This window comes from Daucus carota, chromosome 2 (genome assembly GCF_001625215.2).
Source record: "Daucus carota subsp. sativus chromosome 2, DH1 v3.0, whole genome shotgun sequence".
Lineage (NCBI taxonomy): Eukaryota > Viridiplantae > Streptophyta > Magnoliopsida > Apiales > Apiaceae > Daucus > Daucus carota.
Genome location: NC_030382.2, coordinates 43,916,515 through 43,933,937, shown reverse-complemented (window position 1 = coordinate 43,933,937; position 17,423 = coordinate 43,916,515). Strand labels below are relative to the sequence as shown.

At 33.1% G+C, this 17,423-nt stretch overlaps 2 protein-coding genes and 1 non-coding gene across 7 annotated transcripts; all 3 read right to left on the bottom strand.

Moving 5' to 3' along the window:
- Positions 1–138: 138 nt before the first annotated feature.
- On the bottom strand, positions 139–5,498 carry LOC108210265 (uncharacterized). Of its 5 annotated transcripts, none has more exons than XR_010288949.1 (9): positions 5,263–5,498; positions 3,039–4,352; positions 2,811–2,929; positions 2,497–2,595; positions 1,787–1,886; positions 1,580–1,657; positions 1,289–1,372; positions 1,025–1,110; positions 139–606 (listed from the first exon to the last, which is right to left on the bottom strand). XR_010288949.1 is itself a non-coding variant. In XM_017381576.2 (9 exons), exons 2-9 carry the CDS (start codon positions 4,285–4,287, stop codon positions 483–485), a joined length of 1,965 nt encoding a protein of 654 aa, XP_017237065.1. In that variant the 5' UTR covers positions 4,288–4,352; positions 5,263–5,493; the 3' UTR covers positions 139–482. The 5 variants fall into 5 exon arrangements, 4 of the variants coding, with proteins under 4 accessions (XP_017237065.1, XP_063943781.1, XP_063943780.1 ...); XM_017381576.2 differs by having other exon boundaries at positions 2,471–2,595; positions 5,263–5,493; XM_064087711.1 differs by lacking the exon at positions 5,263–5,498 and adding an exon at positions 4,888–5,256 and having other exon boundaries at positions 2,471–2,595.
- Positions 5,499–5,989: 491 nt separating this feature from the next.
- TRNAV-CAC (transfer RNA valine (anticodon CAC)) lies at positions 5,990–6,063 on the bottom strand. Its single transcript has one exon. It is a non-coding gene; the product is annotated as a tRNA-Val (tRNA).
- A 657-nt stretch (positions 6,064–6,720) lies between these two features.
- LOC108205947 (uncharacterized) lies at positions 6,721–9,944 on the bottom strand. Its single transcript, XM_017376082.2, has 6 exons — positions 9,297–9,944; positions 8,613–8,863; positions 8,112–8,487; positions 7,902–8,033; positions 7,523–7,698; positions 6,721–7,046 (listed from the first exon to the last, which is right to left on the bottom strand). The coding sequence occupies exons 1-6, from the start codon at positions 9,840–9,842 to the stop codon at positions 6,923–6,925; spliced, it is 1,605 nt and encodes a 534-aa protein (XP_017231571.1). The 5' UTR covers positions 9,843–9,944; the 3' UTR covers positions 6,721–6,922.
- Between the last annotated feature and the right edge of the window lie 7,479 nt (positions 9,945–17,423).

Genomic DNA, 17,423 nt, shown 5'->3' with positions numbered 1-17,423 from the left:
GAATGCTAGCTTCTCTCTCAGAGCTTCTATTTCTTTTCCAAACACTTTATTAACTCTTTTACTTTTCGCTTCTACTCCACTTCTTTAATTTAATCAAGAAGTCACTTCTTTTAAGCTAACCCAAACGGCCCCACGATATATTGAACTCTGAACTTTAATATATTTTAAGTAGTCTGTACAAGGTGTTTCAATTTTCAACTTATCTGTAATCACCCTACTTACAAAAAATTGGCCTGCATTGTTCTAACAACAGACAAATGAATAACATTTTTCTATATCTGCCGTCCATGGTTACTCAGATATACCTAGTTTCTATTCTATCAAGGGAAGCTTCAGAGAGACAAGAATTACAATTTATCGAGCTTCCGTGTATCAGTTCCCTTTGGCGACCCAGTAGGAAAATTTCAACACTTACTGGACTTGTAGTGATTGCAATTATGCAGCTTTCAGGCAGAGAGTTTGAATCCTTTTTCAGTCTTGATTCATATCAGATGTTGAGCACTATCGTGTACTGCCTCCAAAGATAACAATCTCTTGAAAGATTCATATGATGCAAAGAACAGTGCTCCTTGTGTCATATACATGACTAACCTTGGAGTCAAGCCCCTAAATACCAAACAAGATAAAGAAAAGTTTGATCATACTTACCAAGGCTAAAAACTATCACACAACTTGACAACATGAATCAAAAACACTACATAAAGTTGAATCCGATTCTGGAGAACTGGATCAGATGGCACAACCAGTGCCATTAGTTCCATCCTGTGTTACTCAGGCTCTTCATTTTACCTTCGAGTACCGGTGTCGGACACTAGACACTCGGACTTGGACACTTATTATAGGCCAAAAACATTAATGCATGTTGCCGAGTCTGATATTTGGACATGTATCCATCTCGGACCCTTGCAACGGAGTCCGAGTAGCATAGGTTCCACCTATTGGCAGGACCAACGAAACTAACAGAAGCCACTGAAATTACTTGGCTGGAAAAATAATAAGTTAAAGCATGTTTGAAATTTCTAACCTATAGAGACCCTTCAAACCTTCATGCTTAGCTGTCTCCACCAGGGTATTAAACACACCATCAAATTGATTTCTTGAACCAGGAATCTGTAAACCAATCACCACATCGAAGTGTAAGAGAATGAGTAATAAATGAGTGAACCTACAAGACAACACAGAGATGTAGTAGCTGTAACATATCATTCATGAAAAAGATGAAATTAACCAACAAACAATTCCATGGCATGTCAGAAGGAGAAAACAGTATTATCAAACAAATGGAAACCTGAGTCTGCAACCTTGTCTTCACCACATCAAAAGGAGTTGTAAAAAGAGCAGCAGTAGATCCAGCTAATCCTCCACAGATGAGCTGTAAGGAGGAACTAGTATTATATTAATCACGTCAAACTAGTTTGTATACAGGATGTATGATGCGGATATGTGATTCTAAGCCCTTTTCACGATGATGATGATGAACATAAACCAATGTTTGAGAATAGCTATATCTTTACTTATATTACAAATACAAAAGTATATACAAGTAATAATGGGTTAATGAACTGATGAAATCACAAACCGTTCGCAGCATTTCTCTTTGTCCATTTGGTTGAAGTGAGGATGACATTAACTTCTTTAGCCTTTCATAGGTGTAGAACTGTGAATACATCAAGAGATACTTATAATCTACTACTTGCTATTGTTTGATGGTAGACAGGTAAAAACAAAAAACAAAATATACTACTAATCCAATATACAAATTTGCCATATAAAACCATTATCTAACCTTGATGATTGAGTGCGGAACATTTCTGCACAGTACAGCTCCCCACCCAGCATATAATGAAGACAAACCACCCTTTCCGACAATTCCAAGTAACGCATTCCTGTAGCAATATACATTTATATACGAAGCACAATGGACTGGACAACCATACTGATTATAAACTGGTGCATCTTTGCACAAAGGACGAGCAAATTTAATGGGCAAGGTATAGAGTAAACACAAGTTTCTATTTCACTATAAGACAACTCTTGAAAGTTCAGTTTCTCAACTTTAAAGCGATACATTCGTCTAAAACTATCAATGAAACACGTTTCAACTAAATATTAAAGTTTCGTATAATCCTCCACTAGCCTGATCTCTTATCAGAAGTTCTCTCCATATCTTTGTACTGAACAACTAAATTTCATTTGAGCAGAAGCACGCATTTTGTAACCCTCTAGTATTAAAATGCTTATCAAGCCAATAATTTGAAAAGTTCCTAAAATAAATCAAATTAAAATTACAAAAATCTTATGCACAAAAACAGTGCAGAAGTACTAGCATAGACTACATATACAAGTGAGGCAAATCTGAGCCCTTGGTATCAGTAGGGAATGACAAGATAAAGTGAAATGCATTATAAAGAGCAGGGAATCTGATTTGTGAGATTGAATAAGATCAAAACAAAGGATCCTAAAGGTTTACCAACTGCTTTTATAGTGAGAACTGACTTGCATCTGCTGCTTTATACGTTCACTTGGAGTGAAAATAACAGAAGTTGCAATACTCGCAGAACCTCCTGCTACACAATGCGCCAAAGAATGACACTCCTGCAAGAAATTATGCAAGCACATTTAAATTTAAGCCAGAGAAGACCGCATCCTCGTGGTAACGAATTTGCATTTGACACAGTTTAGACTTGGGAATTATGTAATGATCTGCTTTGGACCAATTTGATTTTTGCTTTACCTCCAACAAGAACAAGGGGTTTTACACAATCCATTGAATTAAATGGGAAAGAAACAAAGCATGGTAGGAATATCACCTTAGAAAAATAAGGAAGCAAGGCCCCTTTAACTGATTCATAAGTGAAAGTATAGACAGCAGAAATTGGTGCTGAAGTAGCAATATTGCTAGCAATTCCACGGTAGAGTCCGATTAGACCTGACCAGAGTCCAGAACAATTTCCAAACGGCATCAAAATGAGCTTTAAGAAGAATAAGGAAAATTAGATATACTTCAGTGAAGTCACTAATTAACTTAAACAACAAACCTCTGTCAGCAATAATAGATCGGCTTATATCAAGAAGACTCTTTGGGTCACTGCGACATGACTGAGTCACGGTCTTAATTGTATCCACAGGATGTAGACAAAGGCTTACAAAGATACCAGCAAATGCTCCAGCAAAAGCATGCTCCTGCCGTGCAAAACCCGGTTTATCATGATTTGATGAGCTGATTTTTAAATTGGACTTGCTCTCAGTGAAACAAACTTGTTGCTGAAAACTCTCACCTTCAAGCAGATGACTCTCTTTGGGATTGCTCTCGCTTTCACTGTGAGCACCTGTATCGGTAGCTAAAGGATTGGCACTGTGTTCCACATGAAGTCGCGAAATTGAGGTCAAACTAATGTTTTCATTTGTGTCTTCAACGGCCTGAAGAAGGTGATCTGTGAATAGAGAGGTAACAGATAGGTGTTTATCCATGATCGGGCTTGGACCTGACAATATATCTATTGTTTCAGCCGTTTCTGGGAGGCAATCAGTGTTAACAGTACTTGTGTTCTTGGTTGAATTACTGGCATTATCACAAGAATTAATGCAAGTTGAGTTTCTTTGTCCAGTATTGCAACAATCTTGATTCTTCACTTTGTCCGAAACATTAGAGTTGACAAGATGCATCGATCTAGAGATCGTAGTTTCACTCAACAACTGCTGTGCATCCTTTGCGTTATGTAAGTTTCCTCTTGCATGCCCTGTATCCTTGAAGGACTCCATTGGATTGCTGGAACCACTTTTTATAAGTCCCCAAATAAGAGAATTTGCATAACCACTGCTACCACTAATAGTACCAGGTTCAAAGAAGGAGATTTTCTGGGTCACCTTTAGGCATTCTATGGTTGCCTGCACTAAGGGTGAGGAGTAATCAGGTACTACATTAACTGAGAAATCTTGACCCTCTGCAGAAGTTGATGCATCAATATGGCCTTCCTCAGCCGAATAGCAGAATGTATTTGCTTTCTTAAGGTTCTTTGCGTCATGATCTGAATCCGCTTTTAATGCAGGAGGAAGAATGGCACGATCCCATAGATGACTAATTGCTGCAATGAGATCAGAAGTTCTTACTATTTCAGCTGACTTGGATTCGATCCTGTTACCATTGTGCTGATTAATAGCAGAAGAGCTGGGGGTACAATCCTCGTGATTAGATTCCACGAGCTTAAAGAATGCCCCGCCAGTTTGATTGTGCTTGTATGTAATTGAAGGTTTTTGGCTTTCAGGTAATTGACCACTACCGGCCATTTCCTGATTTGTTGTCTAAGACACTGTCAAGTGTCAAGAAAGAAGATCATAGATAGCAGAACCAACTGCAATACAAAAACCAGCACCAATCAACTAGTAGCTCAAGAACCTAATGATTCATCTCTAACACATTAATGATGTATTGTAGTCATTGGTCTGGTTGGATACAAGGTTTCTTTTAATTATGGAATGTAATGTAAATGGAAGTAAAGAGCCTTTAACTCACTTAACTTGTTTGGCTAATTAACATAATGCAAAGGAACAAAAATATATAAAAATTGAAAAATTCACTCCTTTCCTTTTACTGTCCTAAATGTGAATTTTATAGATACAGGTGTGCAGATAAATTTCAGTTACTTCCCCTAACATCCGAACCGGAGGTAAGTAGAAGTAAACCATAACATTCTATTACCGCCCCCTCCAATAAAAACTCTCTTCCAAACAGCGTAAATGGTACTACCAGGTTTCATCCCATATTCCCATTCCACTATATACCTTCCCATTTCATCAATTCAAACCTTAGTTTGAAAGAAGATGATCCAATAACATACAAGCTCATCAATTCAGTGCAGCTAACGAGTAAAAACCAAAAAGAATTACCTAGTGAAAAAGAACTTCGATTTAGGTTATTTTCTTTTCGGTACAATCAAAGCCCACGATAGAGCATAAGCTAATAACTACACAGTACACACACATCTATTGAACAAAGTCCACACACCAATCAAGTGGTGGCCATGTGTATAAAACACACGAATCGACCACTAGTCTCCAGAGATATAACAAGCTGCTGCATACATATGAATCAAACATAAAACCCCACAAGCAGCAAACAAAATTAAACATGAATGCGGTTGATTTAAGCAGAAAATTAAGATATATAAACACAATTTTCAAACTTTATGTGAAAAAAATGTTGCTTTAGTAAAATAAAACATTCAATAAACAGGATGAAGGAGTGATAGAATTAATACGTACAGACACTTGCTGGAGATGAGAATTGTTAAAGAACAAAAACCCGGATTATGTTGATTGTTGGCTCCACGTAAGTACCCCCTGTTCCCACAACTCTTATGCTGACTAAGAGGGGTGTATTGGATTGGGATTTTAAAGCATTTTTTTGCATTCATGAAATCCGAGGGTATTCGATTGGGATTGTTTGAAATCCATTAAAATCTTGAGGTATTCAATTGGGATTTTAAACTATGCTACAAAATCTAGTGGTATTCAATTGGGATTTTAAATTATACTTTAAAATCCGATGGTATTCAATTGGGATTGTTTAAAATCCATTAAAATCTGATGGTATTCAAATGCTGATGGATTTTTTTTCATTTCATAAAATGATGGATTTTGTGACATTCTTCAGTGTATTTTAAGTTTTTTGAAATCCCACCAAATTCAATGGGATTTTGAAGCATTGTACCTAAATCCTATCAACTCTGCGACATTTCATCAAGAATCCGCAAAAAATCAAAATCCCATACAATCCATTAAAATCCATATACTAAAAACAATGCATTAAAATCCCAATCGAATACACCCCCGTAAGTTTGAAATTTTAGCGAGAAAGAGAGAGAGAGATGGGGGCTGAGGAAGAAAAGGCGTTGATTTGTCATTTGCAGCACCAAAACAATAAAATCGTAGGGAATACATGTAGATACAGTAAAATATACTAGTTCAAAATACCATTTAGAAAAACAGTTGTCTGAGCCCGGGTTCGAACCGGGGACCTTTAGTGTGTGAGACTAACGTGATAACCAACTACACCACCCAGACGATGTGTTGGTATCCTACAAGAACACAGTCCTAGTTATTTTCATGGAAACGAATCCCATGGGCCTTCTTGCAGAGCAGTAGCATCCTTTTTGTCATCATAGGGTTATAAGTTTTTTTTTTTTTTTTTTTCTGGCTTGAAATTTGATACTGCGTGTAATAGGATACTATACCATAGTGTTAGCAAAAGTTAAACCTGTCCAGCTATCAAAGTTTGAAGTACTCTTTGAGCTGCTGGTAGGCTTTACTTATTTTTGTTTATCTGAATCAAGTGTCCTTTCATGTTGTGGGTACTCTGTTATTATTAATCCCATTTTGTGCCTTTTGTTGTATGTAACAAAGACAATTTCTAATCTTCCGGGCTATTAAAAGAGATTATTATGACTCTCCTTCCCAGATCCCAGTCGGAGCTCCTGAATTTCTATGAGATCCTGCTTCCAAGTAGACAAGCAGGATACTCATATACTCCGAAGTAGAACATTGAGTATGTTTGGTTATTACTCCGAAGTTCGGGGCTTTTTGAGCTCTTATTTCTGAGAGGAACACAATTTAGCAGTTGCCAATTAAACTACAGTAGTAAACAGAGGAGAACTTGGCTGAGAAGAATGAAATAGTGATTAGGGAGTATGGTTTTAATATTCAAACATATTCTTGATGAGATAAGACAGAATTGGATGATTTCTTATATAAATAAATGCACTTCTCATACAAAGAATCACAAATGCAGATAAACTACATTTAGAATAATGGCATCCTAGGATCTAGATCATTGTGCCAAATTCACTATGACGCTTTAGATAAAACCCGAACAATGTATAACACCGTAGAAATCCTCGCGCACCCGATATGCACTTACAAATAATCATTCCCACTCGATAGTTGATGGCGGCTTGGATGTAATATCTTGCACAACTCGATTCACACCTCTAACACTGTTGCAGATCTTTCTTGCCACATCATCAAGGAACTTGTGTTCAAAATTGTACCTGAAATTTACAAACAAGGAGAAAAATGCATAACTCTAACTTAAAGAAGCAAATCACAAATTACATAACTAGTTAAGACAAGACAAATTTGAAGGAGCCTCAATGGTTACCACCACCTTGTGTTCACCTTTTCTGCAAGGAGACTGGGGCGTCAAACCATTCTACTTCATCAAGGAGACTCGAGCATGTTGTATCTTATAATATCCTCAAATATGTCAAAAATTTGTTTGACTGTTGTACGTGTTGGATAAACAGGATATAATTTTCTTTATTTATGTCATGTTCATGTCAGTTATACAAATTGATATCACCAACCTTTGACCATCACTTAACTGGTGCTCTAAAACAAAAGGCTACAAAGTCATATTGCTAAGCTGAAGAATTATGAAGCCTCCTATGCTCGTTAAGATATGAAGATACAACTCTAATATATAAAGAAATATGTAAAGATATGGACAAGAGATGACTTCGCTCACCAGTCTGCTGTCATCCCATCTTGACTTGTTACAGCTCTCAGTGCAACAACATGTGAATGTGTTCTTTGATCTCCTTGAACTCCAACTGATCTTATAGGTAGAAACACAGCGAAAGCTTGCCAAATGGAATCATATAGGCCAGCATCTTTGATCGACTGAATGAAAATTTCATCTACCTGAAGTAAATATGAACCAATTCATATTTAAATTCAATTATTAGTCACCAAAATATAGAAAAGTAAATATGCAAATAATTTAGGAAAGACAACTATGACAAAAAGGTTGTGTCTATTAGATATTATTCCACTTAGACCACGTATATAACCTTTAACTTTTAAAAGGACCACAGAAGCTACACTTTCAACCAGATTTCAAGTACCTGGCGGAGGATATCCAAGGCATTTCCTTCAGTCACATCACCCAAGACTCGTACAGCAAGGCCAGGTCCGGGGAAAGGATGGCGCTTTAAAAATGGCACAGGAACATTCAATATTCTTCCCAATTCACGAACCTGAATCAAATGAGCATCTAAGAGAAAAGACCAAGCAAAACTAAGAATGTGTAAAGATTTAAAATTAGAGAAGTGAACCTCATCCTTAAATAAAAGCTTGAGGGGTTCAATGAGCTTTAGTTTCATGTCCTTTGGAAGCCCTCCAACATTATGATGACTCTTGATTGTGTGTGAGTGGGTCCTGCCACTACCAGGCGGTGGACAAGATTCAATCACATCAGGATATAATGTTCCTTGGACCAAGTATGCTGGTTTTTTTCCAGTTTTCTGCTCCATATCATGAGCAAATGCATCAAAAATGCAGATAAACTCCTTTCCAATAATTTTTCTCTTTGCTTCAGGATCTACCACGCCCTTTAGCTTGCTAAGAAATTGCTCAACAGCATCAACACAAGTAACAGGTAAATGAAGATCCTTCTCGAATGTTTCCATTACCCGCTCTCTCTCCTTGAATCTACAAATATAAATACCAAAAATATTAATTAGTTTCTGAGGATATTGTTAATTATCATTGATATATATAATGAATAAACATCCTTTTTGTAAGTTTTTTATTCCAAGAATTCACTCAAAACACACCTTAGTAAGCCATTATCAACGAAAACACAGTGAAGCCTGTCTCCTATCGCTTTGTGTACAAGAGTAGCTGCAACAGTGGAATCAACACCACCAGATAAGGCACAAATGACATGATCTTCAGCCCCAACCATTTCTTTAATAACCTTTATTTCTTCTTCCATAACATCAGTCATTGTCCATCCAGCAGTGACTCCACAAACATTGAAGAGAAATTGTCTCAATGTTTCCATTCCTTCTGGTGAATGTGTCACCTTCATATAGCTTCCCACGGTTAGAAAACGACATTGTCTGTTTTTTAGAAATTAAATCCAGAAAGCCTATAACAAGTGTACAGTTACAAAGTTGGTTATTAAGTTAAATAACCAGACCGGAACACACTGACCTTGAGCATTATTCGAGATTCTTTAAATATGCTAGTTGAGCTACAGGATACAAATTCGATATGCATCACATTCACGTAGTTTGGTTATCGAAATAAGGCTTTTACTATTTTCATAACATCAGCATACACCATTAACATTTATAGCAAAAACAAACTTCATTTCTACGCAAGTCATACCCGCTTATTTCTAAGCAAGGCATATCATTAACAAGAACAATGCAAAAGCACCAATCCATATAACAGAGTATCAAAGAATCACACTTATCCTTGTACAATTAACACAATCCAATAAACAATTATACCTCTGGATGATATTGCAGCCCATAAAACCTCCTTTCCGGGTTCTCCACCGCGGCCACAGCCCCTTGCTGACTCCTAGCCACCACTTGAAACCCATTAGGCAACCTCACCGCCTCATCGCCATGACTCATCCAAACAACCTGCTTACCCCCAGTCTTCCTACAATCAAACAACCCACTATCCTTCAAAACCTCAATCTCCATCCTCCCATACTCTTGCTTCTCCCCAACTCTCACTTCCCCACCAAGCTTCTCCACAAGCAATTGCAACCCATAACATATCCCCAACACAAACACACCACTACTCTCAACATACTCAACGAACCCATCGGGAAACGACGGCGCGTTCGGCGCGTGGACCGAGTGGGGGCCACCAGAAAGGATGATTACAGATGGGTTCAAGTCGGTGATGGATTTGAGAGAGGAAGTGCCGGAAATGCAAAGAGAGAAGACAGATAAGCTACGAATGCGGCGAGTGATTAAGTGAGTATACTGGGAACCAAAATCTAGAATTAAAACTAGGTTTGATTTGACGGCCTGAGCTTCCATAGATGGGGTATTGAGCAGCTCAGAAAAGGGGGTTTAGGAGTATAACGAATATGGAGATTAGGGTTTTGGGGTTGGCGGGAAGCAGGGCCCACTGTTATCTGATCTCTGTATTGCATCGCACGGCTGTATTTCATTACCATTACTTTGTTTGTTTTTTTTTCGATATTTGAATTTATATTTGTCTTTAATTTCTTTTTGCCGACTACTCGGTCTTTTCTATTTATTCTAAGGATATGTTGTAATGGAGAGTAATAAAATTATAAGAGAGAAAGTATGAGAAAATAGTGTGATTGATATGTTTAAAATATTCGGAAAGTATTAAGTTTAGTTAAATTTATATTATAAATTTTATTATTCTTAATTAGTTATGAAATATAAAATTGGAAAGAACATTTAGAAAATATAAATAAATTGTCGGAATGGAAGATAACAATTTTATCATGAAAATTAGTGAATAAAGCCGCGCTTCGCGGCAGCGTTATAAATTTTGTGTAAATTTTGATATAAATTAATATTATAATAGCATAAAAATTATTTTGAGTCATTTTCCAGTTAAACATATCACTAATAAAAAAAATTATAATTAGTATAAAAATTTGTTTGAGTGGTCATCCTTTCAAACACAATACTAATAATAAAATTAGTTCGAACGGCCCTCCCGTCAAAGACAATATTAATCCAAAATTATTATTTTTATGATAAAATTAAGTATTGTGATTTAGATCAAAATTAGTGGATTAAATTTATTTTGAACCGTAGTCCCGTTTTAAAATAATTATATTATAACATAGATAAAAAATTATTTTAGCTACTTTCTCGTCAAACATAATATTAATAAAAAAATTATTATTATTTAGATAAAAATTAGTTTGGGCCGCCTCCCGTGCCCGTCAAACACAATACTAATCAAGAATCATTTACATTATCATAAAATCAATATATGATTCCTATTTTATATATTCTATTTTATTTTATTAATTATTTTCATTTTATGGTCCACATTTATTAGTTAAAATTATTATTTTATGGTTCTAATTTTTTTTTGCTATTAGTTATTTTAATGATTATTATCTTTACAATCCTTTATTTTTTATTCGAAATTTAAGAAAATTATAAGACTCAGTTGAAAATAAAAATTGTACTATTACCTTACAAATCTTTAATATAAATTGTATTTTATCTACGATTGTTAGTTTAAATGAATATAAAAATTATTCTAATCATGATAAAATTAAAATTATAATTGAATAAAAATTATTTTGAACCGTGGTCCTGTTTTAACAAAAAAAATATTATAACATAGATAAAAAAAATAATTTTAGCCACTTTCCTGTCAAACATAATACTAATAGAAAAATTATTATCATTTAAATAAAAATTAGTTTGGGCCGCCTCCTGCCCGTCAAACACAATACTAATCAAAAAAAAATTACATTATCATAAAATCAATATATGATTCCTATTTTATATATTCTATTTATTTTATTAAATATTTTTATTTAATGACTCCTATTTATTAGTTAAAAAATATTATTCTTTTATGATTCTAATTTTTGTGCTATTAGTTTTTTTTAATGATTATTATCTTTACAATCCTTAATTTTCTACTCGAAATTTAAGAAAATTATAAAATTAAATCGAAAGTAAGAATTGTACGTATTAGTTTACAAATCTTAAATATAAATTGTATTTTATCTATGATTGTTAGTTTAAATAAATATAATCCTATTTCTTTAAATTTCCTAAATAAGAAGATCTTTGAATTTGATTTTTTTAATTATAATTTTATTTTTTATTCGAAATTGAAGAAAATTATAAGACTGAATCGAACTATTGTTAAGATTGGTCGTAAGTCCATGCATATTATTTCAATGAGGTTACGAAGATGTCAAAGATGTTTTCATAATAGAGATGTTATTTTCTTCTTGATAATTATGGAACGACGTGAGTTTAGCGCTACGGACCTGTTTAGACAATTTGAGATTCTGGAATCTGGTTTTTATTTTTTAGATATATAATTTGGAAAAAATTAATAAAATAAGATTATAAATTTTTTAACCTTGTTTTGAAAGAAATTTTTTATAACTTTTGAAAATAAAAATTGTATTTTTTAATTATATTTGTTCGATAATTATTATTTTAAATAAATAGAATCCTACTCTTTTATGATTCCAAAATAAGTAAAAGAATTGTACTGTCTTTGCAATCCTTATACTTAAATCTGGTTTTTACAATCCTTTAATTGATACAATACTTGAACCTGGTTTTTAGATTATAATTTTATTTTCCATCCGAAATTTAAAAAAATTATAAGACTGAATCGAATAATTCTAGATACAATGGGTTGCGCGAAACAAAAACTCTTGGATATTTTGCTATTGGTTGTTTAAGTTTTTTTCCTGCCAGAAATCTTTCAATGTTCAGTTTGATGATTGGTTTTCTAAAATGGTTGAAGTCGACACTATATTGCTAGGCTAGACAATTACACAAATACATTGAAATCCGACACTTGATTTCGCTCGTCTAGACATTGATTGAGAAAAAAAAATATTCAAACTTAAACAATTCTAGAAACTAATTTATCATACAAACAATTATTTTTTGACTTAAAATCAACAATGAATTTAAACCGATGGCCCAAGCTCTAAATTTGAAGAACACAACATAAAGAATGTATATTAATTTTCCAATTTATACAGTAACATAAAAATATCATAACAAAAACCGAGAGCCATGTAAATGTTTATGCTAATTGTTACAAGTTGGCCGCAATAAAATCGAAAAAGAAGTTGCAAGTTATTAGCATCCATGCAAAATCTATTAGACTTTTCTAGATCGGAGACTATTATCTTTAAAATCTAATAAAAAAAAGAATTATATTATCTTTAGAACTATATTAAGCTTCATTTTTTTTAAATCCGAAATTCAAGAAAAATTAGAAGACTGTAGTTTTTATGCTCTGTTACTTAGCAACTAATTCCTTTAGGTAGTTTTAACCTAGACAATTACACAAATACATTGAAGTCGACACTTGATTTTGCTCACCTAGATATTGATTGAGGAAAAAATATTCAAACTACAAAACCCTAACAAACAGGGACTCAGACAAAAGGAAACAAACTCGAGACAAAAACCAACTGCAAAAATAAACAACTACTTTGACTCAATATACAGGAAGATCTAAGCAAGCAAATTCGGGGAAAAGTGAAGGCTTTATTTACCTCGCTGTAAAAATACAGAAGAGCCGGACATATAAAAATGATGGTGAATAGTATTTTAGATTTGAAGCTGTGACCAGCTTGGTCTTTTTTTATCCTGCTTCAGGAATATACTTGTACTTCTATTGCTGTATCTTGGATGTCTCATTAATTAATGTCGTTACTTGTACAATATTATATTAATATGTAGTTAAAAATAAGAATTGTATCACCTTTATGATTCTTTGGTAGGGTATTATCTTTAGAATAGGATAAATAAAACACTTGTATTATTTTTAGAATTCTTGAATCTGATTTTTTTGAATTATATTATAATTATATGATTTTCTCTCCGAAATTTAAGAAAAATCAGAAGACTGAATCGAGCAATTCTAGAGACGTCCGCATCTTCCTTTATATATATATATATATATATATATATATATATATATATATATATATTTATATATATATATATATATTGATTTGTTATTATTACTAATCACTATTTGTATTTTCAATATGTATATTATGTGTGTCCTGCTTAAAATAAAAGTTAGAATTTGTTGTGCCTAGTAAAAAAAGTGTTGTAAAAATCAAATAACTGTTTGGTATTTATTGATACTATCTTAAAACCCGTGCAATGCACGGGTGGTTAGCATATTTGTTATTTATCGTATATATTTTAAATTTAATTAATTTTATTGTCAAAATGAAATTGTGATAGTATAATGTGTTTAAATAAATGTTTTATTTAACGGTTGGATAAATTTTTCATAGTTAAGTCCGTCAAATAGGAAGTTAAAAATGAAGTCGAACATATATATTTTAATGATAATGTTAAATTATAGTTTTTTACCTATTTAAGGAGACTTATAAACTCAGATATAAACTAACCAATCAAGTTTTTAATATTTCGTCATTAATAATTAATATGGTACAAAATATATTATAACTTAAAGAGACGCATGAAACCAAATACCGACCCATCATACAACCTAAATTTAATATTTTGGTTTAATACATAATAAAAAGATATACTATAATATGTTATAAATTCAAGAGATCCATGGGTCGAATACCAACCGGTTCACTAAACTCAACTAACCAACCAACCAACTTAACTTTTTATATTTCGGCTTTAATAGTGTAATATATAATATATTATAGATTTGTAATATTACTTTTAATGCAAGATCATTAGAGTATTTAAAAATAATGTTATTAATGTATTTTTGTTGAATAAATCACATGTTATTTATTAATAATTATATATAATATTATTATATTTTTATATATATGTCGCCCGTGTTAATTGTAAAATCTCGGTTTTTTTAGTTAGAAAATCTAAAAAGATAATGTGTTGTGGTTAAAAAGGTAATTACTATCTTATTCGATGTTATTTTAAAAGATTGAGTTTTTTAGCTAAAAATATATAAAAGATAATATATTTTAGTTAAAATAATAATTGATTATAAAGATAGGCCCGTACTTCGGCCCAAGTACAGACCGCCCGACCAATATAATAATATTATTTTTTTTATAGATGTGTCGCCCGTGTACGTATTAATTGTAAAACATCGATTTTTTAGTTAGAAAATTTATGAAAAGATAATATATTTAGTTACTACCTCCGTCCCTCTGGGATGTATACGTTTGGAATGGACACGGAGACTAAGAAAAGTGTATAAAGTAGTGTAAAGTAATGAGAAAGAGAAAAAAATTAGGTAAAGTGGTGGGACCAATGCATATTTAATTGATAGATTTGAAAAAGTAAATTGAAGTAGTGGGTGGGTGGGATTTTTATATTATAAAAGTTTACTATTTTGGGAAAGTTTTGAAATGTATAGAATTGAATGGGACATCCCGAAAAGGAAAGTGTATAGAAATCAAAGGGACGGAGGGAGTAAAAAGGTAATTACCATTTTTCTTAATGTTATTTTAAAAGATTGAATTTTTTTAATTAAAAATATAAAAAGGGTAATATATTTCAATTAAAAAAATAATTGGTTATATCAATAGGCCCGTACTTTGGCCCAAGTACCGACAAACTTTTAATGTTTCGGCTTTAATAGTATAATCTAGAAAAAATAATGGGTTATATTGATAGGCCCGTACTTTGGCCCAAGTACCGACCGATCAAATTTTTAATGTTTCGGTTTAATAGTATAGTATAGATGAGTTTATTTTGAGTTATAATATAAAAAAATAATGTTTTTGGTGAAGTTTGATAGTGAAATTTGTGACATATTCTTAAAAAAGCTGGAAAGCAGCTTTTTCCAAAATCGTTAAAGGACCTGCTTTGTTCTAAAATCAGCTTTTCAGCTTTTATTTGGAAAAACTGGTTTCATTTATTTTTCAGCAAAATCAACCACAAACGGTGCCTTGTGCCTAAATATTCTTACAATAACCTAAAAATGTCAAAAAGAAGACTTGAACAAACAAGTAAAGAAAATCTATCAAATAGAAAAAAGGCTCGAGGAAAAAGAGTTTATAAGAACATCTTAATTGTAATATAATTTCTTTTGTGTAATTGAAATGGAATTTTTTCTAAAGGAAAAAGTTATTTTTTTGACAGATTCTACAAGAAAAAGTTGATAACAACTCTTAAAAGATATTATATATGCCTTTTGTATTATTAAATTGTAAAATTTTGATGTAATCAGGAAAATCGAATCTTTAGATAAGATATTACTAAAATTTTTTTACTATATATTGATAAAAAGTAATTATCAAAAGAATATAATATACCTAATATCTATACTTGACTATTTCGTGATATTATAATATTTTTCCTATTAGTAGTAAAATCAGAGGCCCGGCCCGTTATTTCTCTTGCTATAAATTTAGCAGCTGCCTATAACGTTTTCGCCGCATTCTCTTGCAAATCTCTCCAGTTACCTCACAGAGAGTGCTCCACAAAAGAATAAACAAATTCCTTTCAAAAGAGTAGCCATGAAGAGAAGAGGGTGCAGCAGCAGTACTACTTCAGCTGCAATAGAAGATTTGAAGAAATTCATGGATGACCAACTAGAATTATTTAAATTTGAAACTGAGGAAATGTTGGAACAGATGATAAAACAAGTGAAAGAATTGGCAGCTGAAGATTCTGCCAAGAAGCGAATAAAGAAGGCTGCGCGTATGCCTAAGACTGCAGGTCAAGCACAAAATGAGAGAAGCACTCAATCAGGTATATATAATATATATGCAAAATTATTATACTAATTTCTTCAGTTTTTTCATTTCGTTTTCTCCCTGTATTCGTATATATTAACCCTCTATCTGTCCTCAGGGCCACAGCACGAGACTGATTCATCTTCGAGGAACTGCATTATGCCAGTGAATGATGTGAGAGCCGGCTCAGCAATAGTTGTAGTGGATAATGATTTAGAAGCTGAACGCCAGGAAAATGGCTCGATTTGTTCAAAAAATGAAGGCGAGAATGAGAAAGAAATGGAAGATGCTGGGATAGAAGATCTGTCTTCAGTGAAGGGTCGAAGAATGTCGCGAAGGACCATCAAGGAGCCAGCATGGATGAAGGATTTTATGACGGTTTGAGAGAAAATGGGAAGCAAGATATATAACTGTTTATTCACCTAAATTGTCTTATTCTATATTTCCCTATATGAAACATATATAGTTGAGGTGGGTTATATGGCTTAGTGAGTATACCCCTAGTTATACAATTTTACCAGGAGGTAGAGTCGTAGAGATAATCAATGGAATCCTCAAACCGTTCTATCTAAAATTTGGTGTATTTTGTGCTTTCGTTGAGAGTAACCCTAGCAGACCCTAATCAAATGGGTAAAGCTTTCAGCTATTTTCTCAACGACCAGCTGCACAATGACTGAAGATCACACACAACATCTGAGGAAACCACCCCTAGAGGACACATAAGATCCTCATTGGAACCCATCCTGAATGATAATTAATTAAGGTGTATACATATTTTATGTACAATCTTTTTATAGATTAGTAATTATTTTTTTATAGCAATGGATGGCCGACGAGGACCTGATTCATTGTGGCAGCAGTTTCTTGGTTTTGCTTTGAATCTAGGAGGACAAGCTAGCTGAATTTTTCCGGATCTTATGGAAAAAATGTCAAAACGAAGACTTGCACAAACAAGTAAAAGAAAATCTATCAAATAGACAAAACACAAAAGGCTTATGGAAAAAGAGTTTATATGGACATCTTAATTGTAATATAGTTTCTTTTGTGTAATTGAAATGGAATTTTTTCCAAAGAAAAAAGCTGATAACAACTCTTAAGGGGTCGTTTGGTTACAGAGGGGGTATGGGTTGGAATGAGGAATTAGGTTAAAATGATATGGGTTTGAAGTATCATTTCTGATATCAGGTGTTTGGTTGAGTGGTGGAATAAA

Bases quoted from the DNA above. Each gene is read 5' to 3' on its own strand.
- LOC108205947 (XM_017376082.2), bottom strand. From the start codon at position 9,842: ATGGAAGCTCAGGCCGTCAAATCAAACCTAGTTTTAATTCTAGATTTT. The intron at 8,864-9,296 runs GTATAATTGTTT...AGCTATATGAAG, and splicing joins GGCTGCAATATCATCCAGAG to GTGACACATTCACCAGAAGG. The intron at 7,699-7,901 runs GTACTTGAAATC...TATTTACTTCAG, and splicing joins CCTTGGATATCCTCCGCCAG to GTAGATGAAATTTTCATTCA.
- LOC108210265 (XM_017381576.2), bottom strand. From the start codon at position 4,287: ATGGCCGGTAGTGGTCAATTACCTGAAAGCCAAAAACCTTCAATTACA. The intron at 1,887-2,470 runs GTAAACCTTTAG...ATATTGCTACAG, and splicing joins TCTCACTATAAAAGCAGTTG to GAATGCGTTACTTGGAATTG. The intron at 1,373-1,579 runs GTTTGTGATTTC...TCCTCCTTACAG, and splicing joins AAAGAGAAATGCTGCGAACG to CTCATCTGTGGAGGATTAGC.